The 15,962-nt window shown below is 41.1% G+C and overlaps 2 protein-coding genes across 2 annotated transcripts in view; both read right to left on the minus strand.

Moving 5' to 3' along the window:
- Window positions 1-4,286, minus strand: part of kcnh6a (potassium voltage-gated channel, subfamily H (eag-related), member 6a) — a 31,872-nt gene extending 27,586 nt beyond the window's left edge. The window contains exon 1 of the mRNA XM_031725859.2: window positions 3,727-4,286. Coding sequence (XP_031581719.1) covers window positions 3,727-3,802 — 76 coding nt within the window. The 5' untranslated portion in view covers window positions 3,803-4,286. The remainder of the gene's footprint in view (window positions 1-3,726) is intronic.
- Window positions 4,287-9,128: 4,842 nt separating this feature from the next.
- gfap (glial fibrillary acidic protein) lies at window positions 9,129-15,597 on the minus strand. The gene is made up of 9 exons (XM_031725880.2): window positions 15,013-15,597; window positions 13,360-13,420; window positions 13,165-13,260; window positions 12,909-13,070; window positions 12,626-12,751; window positions 11,741-11,961; window positions 11,611-11,654; window positions 11,314-11,396; window positions 9,129-10,859 (listed from the first exon to the last, which is right to left on the minus strand). The coding sequence occupies exons 1-9, from the start codon at window positions 15,531-15,533 to the stop codon at window positions 10,818-10,820; spliced, it is 1,356 nt and encodes a 451-aa protein (XP_031581740.1). The 5' UTR covers window positions 15,534-15,597; the 3' UTR covers window positions 9,129-10,817.
- Between the last annotated feature and the right edge of the window lie 365 nt (window positions 15,598-15,962).

Below are 15,962 nucleotides of genomic sequence, written 5' to 3' on the forward strand. Positions count from 1 at the left end.
CACACACACGGTGGATAGCTGCCCTCTGTTGTAGCTCCGCTAGCTCCACCACCAAACAACTCAGTTATTTTTTCCACATCGACCAGCATCATCGGCCCATATAAGCGAAAAATAAGTCCAGCTAAGACACAGACCCTTGCCCGGCGATCGGGCGACTAAACAAATTTTAGCCACCTCACTATCAGCCAAGCCTGGGTGGTTTTTCACGAAGAAGGGTCGCTAGGCGCTACGTAGCTAGCTAAGCTAGCGGCGCTAGCTAGCTAGCCAGCCGGCTATCAGCAACACGTAAGAGAACTGTTGCTAAATAAACTACACCTAAACTCGGTTTATATCTGACCCAAATAGAGTGCAGGTCATAACTTCTTACCTGAAATTCAGTTCACCTCACGCTCCTGCCTTCGCTTTCCCTGATCCACGATTGACCTCCGCGTTATTAAACACCGGACGATCGGCGGTAGCCTCACCGCCTTGTATGTCTCGTTCGCGGCATGTCCTTTCTGTCACACACGGTGGATAGCTGCCCTCTGTTGTAGCTCCACCACCAAACAACTCAGTTATTTTTTCCACATCGACCAGCATCATCGGCCCATATAAACGAAAAATAAGTCCAGCTAAGACACAGACCCTTGCCGAGCGATTGGGCGATTAAACAAATTTTAGCCACCTCACTATCAGCCAAGCCTGGGTGGTTTTTCACGAAGGGTCGCTAGTCGCGCGCTAGCTAGCTAGCTAAGCCAGCCGGCTATCAGCAACACGTAAGAGAACTGTTGCTAAATAAACTACACCTAAACTCGGTTTATATCTGACCCAAATAGAGTGCAGGTCATAACTTCTTACCTGAAATTCAGTTCACCTCACGCCCTGCCTTCGCTTTCCCTGATCCACGATTGACCTCCGCGCTAGCAAACACCGGACGATCGGCGGTAGCCTCACCGCCTTGTATGTCTCGTTCGCGGCCTGTCCTTTCTGTCACACACCGTGGATAGCTGCCCTCTGTTGTAGCTCCACCACCAAACAACTCAGTTATTTTTTCCACATCGACCAGCATCATCGGCCCATATAAACGAAAAATAAGTCCAGCTAAGACACAGATCCTTGCCGAGCGATCAGGCGATTAAACAAATTTTAGCCACCTCACTATCAGCCAAGCCTGGGTGGTTTTTTCACGAAGGCGCTAGCTAGCTAAGCTAGCGGCGCTAGCTAGCTAACCCGACTATCAGCAACACTTAAGAGAATTGTCGCTAATATGGGATGTCTTGATAAAACGAGCAGATATTTGAAGTTTACACACCTACATTCTCGCCTGAAAATATCTTAAAAGTGTATTTTGTGACCTAGAAACACGAATAAAAGACATAAAACGCGAAGTGGTGTCCGCCATTGTTTAACTTCGGCAGAGGGTGCTATGAATTATGGGATATGGAGTTTTGTAACAAGCATACAGATTTTCAGCCGTACTACTCCCGGTATACCACTAGAGAGCGCCAACCCACCACAAATAAAGTCTGTTTTTATGGAAATTGGCCTAAATTTGCACTAAAATCTAAATATTTCAAAAACTATAAAAGTCATAAACACCAAAAGTGTATACCATACTAGTCCAGCTCCAGCCGCACAAAATGATCTAACATATGTAACCCTATTTTCAAAACTGTTTGGCAGAGAAGCGCGGAAAATTTTCACTAAAATATTAATATTTAAAAACTATAATAGTTATAAACACCAAAAGTCATAGCACACCATTCCTGATCCAGCCGCACAAAATGAGGTAACATATATGAAGCTTGTCTCAAAAAAACTGCGGGCGAGTTTCGCTGCAAAATTTCAGGCGGAAACTGAAGAATAATAATAATAATAATAAATCCGACGAATAGTAATATGTGTGCCTCTTGTCATAGGCACACATAATAAACATGTGACAGTGTGACAAAATAATAAAATAAAATAATGCCATTAAAGTTGAGATAAAATATCTAACTGCATGGTAGCTGCTGGACTTCTCATCGGCTAATGACACTCACTGGGGGGTTGACCACCACCATCAGTGATCTTTCATCATGGGGGAAACACTGTGGCTGTACAGTGTCAGTTACAACAATAATGGCTCTTCCTGGTCAGTCAGAGCTTTGATTCTGAGTCTCTCAGAGTTACCCTGCTTTCAGAAACATCCCAAACAGTAACTCCAAGCTCATATGTCCTTCAGTGCCTGGTACTGATGAAATGAATGATACTGTTCGTGGCAACAGAAACAGCCACTGTCCCAAAAATGCTGCATGACAGCGAATTGGGGCAGTTTTGTTCGAAGGCTGCTAATGGAGGAGTTGAACGATCTGAATGAAAAGTACGTACATAACCTCTGTCGCCTCTCATTGGCCTTTTTATTACACGCTGGTGAAACTGGGTTAAACAGCTGTTTGCTGTTTGCTGCCCACACAGATGAGAGCGGGGGACTCTTCTCTTGGCCCCTCTTTCTAATGTAAACGGGTGAGCTCCTAGAGTGGAAAAGCACATTCTGTCCAAAGTCATTATCTGGGGCTCAAAGCAAAAACACTGATCGTCACACCGTTGCTAAGCAGCACCACTGTGGCACGTGCACTCACCTTATCGTGCACGTGTATGTGACTGCGCGTGCACAGACACCTTTTTGGGATACAGTAGAGGCATTACATAATACGGGTTTCTTAGGGGATATTGGGAGATTCAAGCATTACTGGTCCTAGAGCTGATCATACTAAAAGAGACTGAGAGTTGTCAGCAATCAACTATTTCTCCATGTATGGTCAGTATCTAATCAGGATGGCAGGGTTATTTTCAGTCCTGTGTCAACACGCTGCTAGTGGTGAGGAAATCTACTGATTATTGCACATGAGATATAATGTGGCATGGTGTCTTTCAGTGTTTTTGTTTTTAAACTAAAGTAGCATTAACAAAGATTTAAAGGTTCATGTAATAAATGTTAAGTACAGAAAATGAAAAAAGGTAAAACTGGATACAAATAATGGTCAGGTCAAAAGAAGACAGCAACATATGTGTTCTATCAGAGGCCTTAGTGATTTCAGGGAAAGGGATTTTTTCCTCTCCAGTAAGTGAGAGGTGGTCTCTTCTTCCAGCCAATGGAACATGTGAGCTAATGGAACACAATGTAAGTCATAAGGTGAGCTCTCACAAGCAAACTCACATGCAGGTGCAATAACCCCGCAAACATAAAAGCAGCAGCTGGGTTCTGTCAGCATTACTGATACAGATAAGATAAGATGTTTTAATTTATTATAATATAAAAAGCCTGTCCTTCTGCCATCTGTTCAAGCAATAAGACTGACCGACAAACAAACACAGACGTGTGAGAAATAAAGCAAACAAAACTATACCAGCAAGATTTAACTGGATACACTAACAGCTCTGAAATAAATACAGGCTACCACTCCTACTGATGAACTAGCTGTCAAAAACACTTTTCCCATAGACAAAGAGCGCAGTCATCCCTTTTAAAATAGAGGATGTAATTAATTCAGCGTAAATTAGAGTTCCCCCGTCTCTGCCATCTATTTCGGATTTATTTAAAGCACTTGCGAGCTAAACCATCGCAGCGAAAACAGTCCAAATGTTTAAAATGGGAAAACTAAATATGTATTTGGTAAAATATTTGGAATCTAAATATCACACCCTGTGTTCGGACCTCAACAGCAGCACAGACGCATAACTGAAACTAATTTCATTTGCACTTACTTTGCTCGTCGAATTTTCTGATGATAGTATCCAAGTAAGTGTTCTGGAGCGCAACATGACCGCGTCTCACGGGCATTTTGATGCTGAGACAAAACACTTCCGACACATGAACCTTAGATAAGTAGAAAAGCAAAGAGATTTGAACTGACGCCAGTGAACAAAAGGGTCCACTTCCACTTGGAGGACGAGCGTAAGCAGCAGATTTTGGCTTCCCTCGGAGCCTGCCGCTGATGGTGAGGGGTGAAGCGCCGGAGAATGATGGAGAGGAGGGCTGGTTGCCAGGGCAATAGCAGATGCAGGATGTTGCACGCTGATAAGGTGGGGGTAAAAAGTAGACTAGGATACAACAAAAGCTGTATGACACCGAGTCGAGAGTCTTCTCCTCAGTGAGGGGACCTGTTGTGGGACAAGTTGTGAACAAAAGCTGCAGAGCGCAGAATCCGTTAGTTGCTTTATAATCGCTGCTTTCTCCCTCAAGTTTTGGACAATGCGCGATAAGGATGGCAGTGAAGAAGCTCCCATTAGCCCGATCCCAATCCACTCCCCTTGCACCACCCCCTGTCGCCCATCAGCAGCGTGAAGGCAGAAGACAGCGGAAGCATCAGTTGTGTATATACTGTATAAGTATATAAATTTCTCTACATATATATTAGTTATATCTTAGAAGACATACCGTATGGAATTTTAAATCAGGGAAAAGATACCATAATATTACTCATTAGCATCACTGATGGCTTGTACTGTCAGTTAGGTTAGAAGAGATTTGTGATGAAAAATTATGAAGAATTTGGTTATTCATAATCCTGGATATCCAAGGTTGGCTATCCAGACCACGTTTTGTAATCATATTAATTATTTCTTCTACATTTCTGGGACCTTATTCCTTAGGCGCTACATATCTTTTATCTAATAACTGTTTGGACTTTGTTTCTCATTGAAGTAATGTTTTATTTTGAAATGTATATACTGACATTATCTATTTATGGCATCGTGGATAGCTCGACAGTGATTTGACAATGATAGAGTGCAGACCCACAGCAGTCTATTCTGCTTCACCCTACATCTGAAGTCTCTGTGCTGAAAATAGCAGCATCCTCTTACTCTGTGGCTGCCATTGCACCTCTGAAGTATTATATTAAACTAGCGATGGTAATCTTGAAAGTGCACTCATGTGTTTGTGTTTGCATGTGCCTCTGTGAGAGGTTTTTATCCCTTTTTAAATTGTTCAGAAAACACATTTTAAGTTTGTAAGTGAAAGTAATTCAGGACTTCTGTGGGAGAAATGAATTATACACTGCACTGGTTAGGCGCACAAGTGCATCTACAAAAAAAATTGAACTGTCAAAACTAAAAAAAGAAAAAGGGATTCAAAACATGGTTGTAAACTGAGAAGATAAATTACTTTGTGTTTAACAAGCCTGAGACTGTGAGACTGGAAACTTTCAGTCTGGATTTTATTGTGCTATAGCCAGACGTGAGGGTGTAGACTCAAACAGTGTGACTCGATCTGAGTTGCAAAAATGAAAAATTCAAGTTTGACTAAACCAAAAGCTAGATGGGGTTTAGCTTTCATATTGTGAGTTCTTGCCTGGGCTTTAGTCTTATAACTCAAAGGCCTCAATCCTGTCCTTAACCTCAAATTGGAGCAGCAAGGAGACACTTACCTGGCACTGGCGGTGTCTTCCGAGACGGAACAGACATCCTGGCCAGACTTTCTATTGTGTACCTAGTTAAAGGTCACCTGCAGGCTGCAGCTGCCTTTTTCAAACTCACACACTGTGCACATTTTGTTTGGAAAAAACCACAAAAGAGTTTCACAGACAAAGCAGGTTGAACAGAGCTGAGTTATATTTCTTGGGCCTTCCTCTTTTTATGGCCAATTTTTCTATGTTTTGTCCACCACTAGTAAAAATATAGTCACTTACAATATCTCTAAATGATTTTTGAACCTTCAGAGTCTATGTAAATATGTTATTCTAATCTTCACCATGAAAGAACTCAAACAATGTGACAGAATCCCACCAGGAAGCCACTCATGACCCTTTGAGCTGCCAGTAGACAAATGTGTTTAAGAAGTCATCCTTCCACTTAGTCCAAAGACATGTGTTCACTGAAACCTAGACAGAAAAAGGTGTTAGGAGATCAGACGGTTCACCTTTCACTAGACGGGTTGAGGTAGTGGCTCTGTGTTTTGTCTCAACGGTCTTGATGAAATGAGGGCTAAAATTAACCAAGGAGCACACATGCCTCCCCATGACCCTGTGGTGTGAGAGCCCTTTGGTGGCTCTCACACAGGAATGTGCACTAAAGAGGGCAGCGAAAGACAAAGAGCATTGACTGGAACTCTAGGCTATACATGTGAATTTGTCCTGATTCGGCATCCCCTTGACTATTTCCTCATATGAGAAGTTAACGAACATGTATCATCACCACTCCAGTGTGATTTGATTGTCTTATTTTTGTCTTAAAAAAAACAAAAAACCCCAGTTAGGAGTATGTAAAATTAGGTGAAAAGTTTTGGTTTAGTTTTGCATCTAGGTGCTTGTGTAATATCTAACTTTCCTGAATATCTTCTGGATCATCCAAGTATAATTTTTAAATGTATTTTCATAGTAATTTGATTTGTTGTTTGAGCTTTAAATGTCTAGATAATACCAGCTGGTATGCCAATGATACAAAAGTGGGTTAAGTTACAAATTAACAGAAATGTGGGACAGGAGTGTAAAATAAGGCACCATCTGCCTCCTCTAGTAAAGATGCCCTTTACCTAGTGTTTGTGGGTGGGATCAGACAAGCCTTTGAACTCAACCTTCATTTTGATCTCAGATACACACTTTAAAATTTTCATGACAGTATCTCCAGTGGCTGTAATTCTATCATTTTGACTCACCTGTTGTTAAGCAAAAAAACCCCAAAACCTGCCAAAATACTCTAAACGGCCGCTGTGAGAGTCTTTGCTGTCGTCCGTGTGACTCGAACCATATTTTGCAGCAAATCCTAACAACTGAGACGCTAGAACAAGCTAATCCAAATTGTTTGTCTAAATGGTGTAGATAAATCCTCTCTGTAATTCACCTCCAAGATTTAGTTGGCTTCTTTCAGTCGAGTATCTCTGCAGAATTTATTGGAGAAACATAGAATTCCCTGGTGAAAATAAACAATATCAGAGGTTTATTTTTTATTTTTTTCTCTCAATATTCGGATTTACATAGTTCAAAAAAGGTGTTGGTACTGTGTGCATTTGTGACTTCTGTACATAACATATGCATGCATGACAGCTGTTGTCACCTCACATCCACCGTAAAAAGATAAGCCTGAAAAATGCACGTCTCTGTAACCCTTTGTACCTTCCCAACCTTGTGGAAAAGAACTAGATGGGAAACGGGGCCAACTGCCTGAGAGTTTTATCTGCTTGGGATTTCTTCAGCTCAGGGTTGCCTTCAACTAAGACCCGAGAACCTCCATTCTTCTGATAAAAGCTGGACAAAACAGACACATGCTGTGCCTTATGGACGGTTACTGGATCATACTTTAACCCTGTAAGACCCGACCCATCAAAAACAGCCAGAAAATTCTGATTGATGTTTATTAACCTTTATAGCAAAATCCACAGTTGGTTTTTTTTTTTGCTATATCATATTGCGTATGATATATTTTTATTATATATTTATTATATATTTTTTGTATTGAATTTGACACATTGGGCATTTTTGGCATCTTTTTGTTAAAAACAATGTTAATTTTAGACAAAAAAAAAAGAGTTTTGTCCATAACATTTTAAAATTATGGCAAGTATTGATCATGTTGATGAGATAGAGGTCTCAGAAACACATGTATCAAATATGATACAAAGGGCATTATAGAGTTAATACACATGTTCCACTCACCTGGTAAGAAAATAAAAAAGAACTCACCACTAATGCCAGTGAGGCAGGGTGTGACGATTTTCTAAGTTTAGGATGAAAACTGTGTTCTTGTCTGTGAAACCAGTCAGCTTTTTGGATTTACCATGTTAGGTCTTGAAAAACATTGCATTTACTTCATTTACTCAAATGTTTGCTTTAACGGATCATACTTAGACATGTTTTTTTAAGTATTTTTGACCATTTTGAGACAGTTTACTTCTTGATAAATGTGGCAGACAAAAACCATAAGACAAACAAGAGTAGGGAGAACAAATGAATCACATTTAAAGTCTTTTTATCAGCTGCTTATTTCAGCCTTTTAGCTGCTTTTGTTTATCCTTATTTGAGGCGAAGAAAATCCTTTAAGTTTGGAGTATAGTTTGAACTCTATGACTAAAAACACCCACTGGAGTGTTGTTAGGCAGCTCAAGCTTGACCCGTTTCAGTAACTGTTGGTTAACAGACCAGATTCAGAGCCTGTTACAACTGCTTAAAAAGAGTAAATCGAAGATTAGTACTAGTATTAGTTGTTTGGGGTTTTTTTTAATTTTCATACAACAGTACTCATATTCCCATTGTTGGTACATCAAAAAATGCTTTGCTTACTAAAATAAATCCTTCCATAACAGTTTGGAGATTTAAAAAAAAAGTGATCAAAAATTAAACGTCCCAATCCGGTGCAATGAATAAATAAATAGATACAAATAAAAAAAAGTTTATATAGTTTTGTATCTTTAAAATTGACCAAAGTCTTCAAAAATCAAAGACAGTGAATATGCGCAAAAAACAATCCCTAAAAAAAAGTCTTTAAGCTTTCATTAAAACTTTCAATTAAATTAGTGACTAGTTGCCAGTATCAATAAGAGGAATAATTTCAGGAGCAAAAAAGTTTATATTTTAACACCTGACGAGTAGTTTGAGACAGACACGGTTGAGCAGGTGCCTGAAATGGAGTGGCCTGGTGTCGAGTCTGTGGCCCTTTGCTATGTGTTTTCCCCTGCTCTCTATCCTGTCTGCAAATAAAAGTCAAAAGCCAAAAAATAATAAAAAAAAAAAATCCAAATATCTATCCTTTAAAAACTCAAACTCAAATTGTAGCCTGAATGACGAATGATTGTAGGAAACTCACTTTTTGAGATCATGTGTTTATCAGTCCAGTAGAGATTTTTATCTGCATCTCATGCCATACTATTTTTTGCCATGAATGGTATCTAGGCCCATACATACAGTGAAACTCACACAGGGCCATGACATAACTTGAAGTGAACCCATCTGCTCAGCGGTACAGCCTGCTTGAAGGGCAGAAACAATCAGTTACAATGAATAATATCTGTCTGCTGCTGTCAGCCCTCTTGTCAGGATATATAACACAGCTGAAAGTGATGAGAGCTGATATACTGTATGAATGTGTCAGGCTTGTATGAGAGGCAAAAGAACATGACTATGAACACATGAAAACACTGTTAGGAGAGACTTTTTATAAAAAAAACAAGAGGCATCAGCAAACAAAATGTTTTATTTTTGTTAACATGACATCACAGCTCGTAGCACTGGTCAAAACTAGTGTTATATTCACACCTGCAGAGGTTTCTAAAGAGCAAAGGAGCAAAAACTTCTATATGACATTCAGTGAAACAAAACAAATCAAAGCAAACACAACAGATTGCTAAGTGTTATTAGAGGAAAAGGGCTGAGGCATGGGGGTGAAAGTTCCAGAGTGTAAAGGGTGGTAGGCATGAACACATGGTGTCCTTGGCGACAAGTACAGACACAGCCGGCTTTGGCGTAGCACCACTCTCATTAGTGGCAGGTCCTGTCAACACTGCTTCAGTCTGTGGGGTTTTCAACAAAAGTTGGGGCTTGGATTACAGCGTTTGAACTGTGATGTCCATCTATGCTTCCAGCCGTTTAAAAAAAATCTAAATTCCTCCCATTCAAAAAGAAAAAAAGCAAAAGTCAGAACTGCAGCATTTTCTTTTGTGAGGTTATTATAACAACTGCATGGTCCTGTCTCTGTGTCTTCCTGTGCTATCAGCCTAAAATACAGGAGCTGGCTGACACTTGGTGGAGGCTGCAGGGCAAAAGCCGTGTCAGTACCCACACCTGTAAACTTGCCTGTCTTTTCCTGTTATCGCTACTGGATAAGTGGGCATGTCATGACGCATCCTGGTGTCAAAAACTTCTGCCCTTATCAGGTTGTGTTCAAGAGGCAGAGGATGCTAAAGAACAGACAGAGGAGTGAAGGGACAGTGATGGAGGACATTTTAGAGGCCATACACAAATGTTGATGCTGACAAACTCTTATACTTTTTATAGAGCGAATGAACGCTCTAGAAGTCGCCATAGTTGCTCCCTCATGGGCTGTATCTGCACATTTATTTGTCTTCCCAACTGGTTGTGCAGATTTAAGTCCGCAGAACAGCAGATATTGTTTGGGCAGTCAATGCAATGCAATGCATATAATGTATCTACCTATGCATGTGTGCTATACTTTACATTCAATAAGTAATACACAAGTAGGGACTAGAACAAAGGGAGTGAAAAATCTAAATAAAACCAAATGAAGGGTTAAAAGAAAAAAAAAAACAATTCAGACTCACATGCTCTGACAGAAGCTGCAGTACACACACATATCTGCCATTACTTGCCTAAATCCATTTATAGTGTCTGCATCTGCAACTCCCTCCTTTATTTCACTTGCCACATTTCACATGCACATAACCGTACGTCAGTCTCCACCATGCTACATTCTAAACATAATCACTATGATTCTGTGCCTCTTCTGTGGCATTTAATCAGAATCAACGCTAAAAATCTGTCCTGGCAGCTTGAGTTAAAATTAACACAGCTTACTTAGTTTTTATTGGAAAAATCTAAAGATGGTGTAAGGTGACTGGGCTGCAAACACTTCAGGTTTATGGTGGAGCTGTACACAAAGCCTAGCCGAGATATTTTTCAGGAGAAATTCTGACAAGGGAGACTAAGTACAATAGGTGGTTATATTGTGGTTGCAATAAAAAGAAGCAGGTGATGGAGGAGAGAAAAGAGAGGGATGCAGTGAATTTGATGGGGTAGCTTTTGTGTCTGGAGACAAACAAACAAAAAATGGTAGTAATATCCAATAATGCGCATTCAGAATCCCCAGGTAGTGACTAAGGAAAATATGGATGAGCTGGTCTTGAAACTTTAAGGAAGATCTTTGTGTTCAGTGGTTGATTCCTTAATGATCTGAAAAAGGGAAAAAAATTCAGTTAAAAATAACAAAAAGAACAAATCTCTCATGGGTTTTTAGTATCAGTTGCACAAGGCATCAGGTGTACTGAGCCACAGTGAATCTGTGAAAATCTGCAGAAGAGTTCAACATTGCCCTCCAGAGGGAATGGGTAAGAGGTGCAATGTGCAGATAATCCTGAAGCAGTGTGAAAGACTTATACAAGCACTAATTCACTCGGTTTACTAAGTGGCTGGTTGATTACAGTAGCAGAATATAGTTAGTTTGCCAAGTTCTGTCCTCATGACTCCTAGAAAATATGCTGCAGACCACTGACATGCCATGGAAAATGAGAAATTTGTGCAGACTGAAAAGGATAAATTAAAGTTAAATAAATAAATTCGTGGTGAGGAGAGTGAGACATGCTATGTCTGTATGATCCAGTGTTGCTCTTTGTGTTCATCCACATACCTCCCCATCCCTGGTCTCCACAGTTCGAACCAGGATGCTTCTCTTGACATGGGCCTCAGGAGTTTTAGTGTCCAAGTTAGTTTCTAAGGGAAAAACACGGGGAGAGAGAGAGGATATTAGCTCTGACCAAACCTGCTGAAACACTATCCTCTGTTCACATTTGGTTTAGAGTACAGGTACGGGATTAATCTCTTTTCAACCAATAAATACTGTCCAGTTTAACTGCTGGTGTTCTACAGCAAAAACAATTTAATCAGTCAAGGGAACAAAATACCATGGTTCAAAATTTAAACTGACCTCTAAACTGCATGTTGGAAAAGCTTTGAACTGGAATCGTGATCCTGGAAGAAAAGTGACCACAAAAATCAGTATCACATACTATGATTTATTGCTTGTGTTAAATCTGACCAGACAAGCTCTAACTCACCTGCTCTCCTCTCCCTCCAGGAGCTTCCTGTATGTGGCAATCTCAATATCCAGAGCCAGTTTGACATTGAGGAGATCCTGGTACTCCTGCAGGTGCCTTGCCATCTCCTCTTTCAGTGCCTGGATTTCCTCCTCCAGTCGGCTCACAGTATCCTGGTATCCGGCTGTTTCCATGGCACAGCGCTCCTCCATTTCCCGGAGCTGGCGTTCCAGTGACTCATTCTTAAATAAAAGAGAGAAGACCACATAATAAATGGAGTGAAAGAGCAAATTCTGTTCACCGGGATTTAATGTAGATAAGTAAGATTTTGTTTAATGTTGTGCCTAGATAAGTTGCTAATGCAAAATTTTACACTAGTATTACTATCTGTCTCTGTTGCTAATCCTGCTAATACAACTTTTGCATTTACTCCGTCTACAGCATCTACCACTGCTGTTTCTGGTCTATATGAGCTGCTTTTTTCATACCACTAATACTGGTAGTACTTAAAAAGTTCCAATTTACAGAGTTTAAAGTCAAGAATACAGATGCAGGATTAACAAAACAAAAGATTTAATAGGCTACTTTGAGTTCAGGTAGAAGACAAAGAGGAGAAACTGATTGTTCTTGATTGGTTAGGCCTATCACACAATCTCAATTCAAGACCAGACTATGCACGAGTTTCTGAGTTGCTTCCCCATCATCCAGAAGTAGGTGGGAAAGGGAAAGAAAATGTTATCTCAAATTAAAATTGGGAAGTCAGTGCTTCAGCTCCACACTTGTTGTTAAATTACAGTTCTAACAAACTATTTTAAAAAAGTGTGTGTTTGCCAAAAGTCCACCTGACAACAGTGTAATTTGTGAATTCAAAATGTCTGTGTAATCTGCGTGATCTGGTGTACTTACTGTGCCACGAAGAGCCTCCAGGTCACAGGTGACCACTTGGATCTGACGACGATATTCGTTGGCTTCCTGCTTGGCCTGGCGGAGGGCTTCTGCGTTTCTATTGGCTGCATCTGTCAGGTCAGCAAACTGTGTACAAAGATGAAACAGCTCGTTTGTATGTGGTGTGTGTATTAGCTTATTAGCTGTGAAACATTATCTTTATCGTTGTGCATTTCTTTTAAATTTTCACACATTTTCACTTTATACAATAAGTGTTTTATGTCCGACAGCTAATTCTTCTCACCTTGGATCGATACCATTCCTCAGTCTCCTGCATATTTGAACTTGCCATGTTTTCATATTGGACCCTGATGTCTCTGAGAGCAGCAGTCAGGTCTGGTTTAGACACATCCAGATCAACATGGACCTGCTGGGCCATGATCTGCTCCTGTAACTCACGCAGTTCCTGCAAGGAGGAAGTCCAAATTTGATTGTGGTTAGTGGCAATTATTGGTGCCTTAATATTTCCGTGACTTCTATTCCTTCAGTTGTATTCTTACCTCCTCATGAATTTTCTTCAAGAAGTTTATCTCATCCTGCAGGGCATCAATCTTCCTCTCCAGCTGGACACGATTTAAAGACGCCTCATCCACATCCTATGAAAAAAAATGAAGCACACAGAGGGATGAAGTTGGATAGTCAGTCATACCGAATGTCTAAATTATTTAGTTGATGATTTCAGGGAACAGAATTACCTGTCTGAAGCCATTTAGATTATTTTCTGCATCCTGTCGGAGCCCAACTTCATCTTGCAGTCTAAGTCACACAAAGGAGAAAAATAACCAAATTTAAAAAATTACTCAAATTTGGTTTTTTCAGGTTAATAGAACATCCAGTCTTTCCAGTTTTTGTTGTGCAAAATACTTTTATAGACAAAAATCATAAACACACCATTTATTTTGAGTTAACTTGTTGTGCATGAACCTTTTTTGTCAACTCCTTCACATCTCAGCAAAAAGTAAACAAGCATGAAAGGATTTTTACATTTTTTTTTACAGTTTCTCATTTATGTCTAACAGAGTATCATCTGCAAGGACTAAAAACACGCACACGCACATCGATTAGATTCGTGATATCAGCTTTACTGCTGCTCCCCATGCTGCTGGGGATGTGCGGGGCTCAGCTGAAAGGGTAGCTTACGCATCATTACACATTCACTCCAATCTAGCAGCCAGAGGCCTTTCCCACGGGATGGAGCACACACACACAGACATAAAAAGGACGCACGTACGCACAGCCTCGTGCACAGATAGGCACCACCCTACAATCCATCTGCCATGCACACAGTGACATGGAACTCTAAGCATCTGTATGGCTTCATGGAGCGATTGCTGAAAAGAGGGCTTCAAGAAGAGCAGCATGAATCACAAAAGTGACCTCTGACCAGAATCATCACTATTCATGCTGCATTCTTTTAGAGGACCAGCAGCTGCGTGGTAATCGGAGGATATAGTGTGAGAGAGACCTTTCGAACCTTTAGAGGCTTCAAGTCACTCATTCACAAGATTAAATTATAGATTGATGCCACATATGCATCTAAAGTTTTAAAAAAGGTGCATATGCAATGGCAGTGAATCAGTATTTTGGAGTAACAGGGGACTAGTGAACATCTGCCCGGCTGGCCGTTCCCTTTGTGTTGGGCTACCATTGTGTTTCCCTCATTCCTTCGCACTCACTCAATGGGGACAAGGGGTTCAGCGAGGATCAAGTTTGTAAAGAGGGATCCAGGAGTAAAGCTGGGGCAGAGCACAGTGGGCTGCATTCCAGCGGGTCTGAAATCTGCATATAAATGAACTGGCAATTATAAAAGAAAACTAAGGAAAAAAAACTTTCCACTGGAAAGAGTTTGTCTTATTTTGTGCCAAAATACATAAAATCTACTCCAGCTGAGTGTGTTTTCCTATCAAAGACCAGCTAACCAAAAGCATTTGTCTAGAAAACACACTTTGTGGGCATTTCTTTCACAGTCCAAATATGTTTTTCAGAGTGTGTTTCAGGTTCTACTATGCTTTAATCAAGAACATGGTAAGGTTTAACATAAACAAGGGTCCAAAACATCTGCACACTAACTGAAATATGAAATATGAAATTGAAATTCAGTACATAACTCTAAAAAATAACCCTAAACATAACACAAAATGCCAATGATATCACAAAAATCAAGTCTTTGATTATTAGAGAGTGCATTCAAGTAAGAAAATGCAAAAGGAGTTTGCATTTCTTTCATTATTCTTATACATACATATGCAATCTCTAAAAGAGATACAAATGGGTGGTACTACTGTGGGATCATGCATCACACCTACATGATCCTCCACCCACAGAAGTCCTGCCCTGCTACCTCTTACTTCTGCTTAAGTGCAGCCACATCTGCAGCCAGGTTATCCCTCTCGATCTCCAGTCGAGCCTTGTTGTTGGTGAGACCATCGACTTGTCGTCGTAGCTCCCTGAGCTCCTCCTGGTAGATGTCTCCCAGTCGGCTTGGCTCCTTCCCCTTCAGCTGGTTCAGCTCTGCCACCAGCACCTTATTCTGCTGCTCCAGCAGGCGCACCTTCTCTATGTAACTGGCAAAGCGATCATTCAGGCCCATCATCTCCATCTTCTCGTTAGTTCGTGTTTCCTTGTACTGGGCCTTCAACAGAGAGTCAGCTGAGAAGTCCAGCCGATCAACAGGGCTCCCCAGCAGCAGAGCTGTGCTGCTTGAGCCCAGGGAGATCCGCGACACGGGACTGGAGTGGGTGACATTGCGAGGGGTGCCATGCCAGGAGAGGCGGCTAGAAGAAAGGCCACCAATTCTGACTCCAGAGCTGCTCGAGCTCTGGGGCCCAAAACGCTTCCTGTATGAGGACTGGACTCTCTGACTCTCCATGTTGGGGAATGGAGCTCGCTCTGGGCACAAACAGGGCTTTTATACAGCCAGGCAACCAACCCCCCCAAGACCAAAGCAGAGAGACCACAGGGTGGGGCAGAGAGAAGGGAGGGTGGCAGGCAGTGAATGGGACAAAAAGGGAGAGCGAAGGGGTGGTTTACATGACACTCAAAAAGCTGTGCGCCAGGGATTGTCTGTGCTCGTCCACTCAACTACAAATGTCTCTTGGCTTTCTCCCTCTCCCCCTTTCTCCTCCCTTCTCCCCAGCCTCTAACTCACTCTCTCTCTCACTCTTACTTTCACCCTTTTTTGTCTTCCTCTCTTTCTTTCTGTTTGAGCTGAATGAAAAGGAATTTGTGTGACAGGGTCTGGCCACCAATTCAAGCTGACCACACATGCGCTCTCACAAAAACAGAAACACAGTTTGAT

The sequence above is a fragment of the Oreochromis aureus genome, linkage group 4 (assembly GCF_013358895.1).
Source record: "Oreochromis aureus strain Israel breed Guangdong linkage group 4, ZZ_aureus, whole genome shotgun sequence".
NCBI lineage: Eukaryota > Metazoa > Chordata > Actinopteri > Cichliformes > Cichlidae > Oreochromis > Oreochromis aureus.

What these genes read in the sequence shown, in the direction of transcription:
- gfap (XM_031725880.2), bottom strand. Translation starts at nt 15,533, where the DNA reads ATGGAGAGTCAGAGAGTCCAGTCCTCATACAGGAAGCGTTTTGGGCCC. An exon ending in TGAAGAAAATTCATGAGGAG is followed by an intron (nt 13,071 to 13,164) that starts GTAAGAATACAA and finishes TCCTCCTTGCAG; the next exon opens with GAACTGCGTGAGTTACAGGA. An exon ending in CTGGAGGGAGAGGAGAGCAG is followed by an intron (nt 11,655 to 11,740) that starts GTGAGTTAGAGC and finishes CTTTTCTTCCAG; the next exon opens with GATCACGATTCCAGTTCAAA.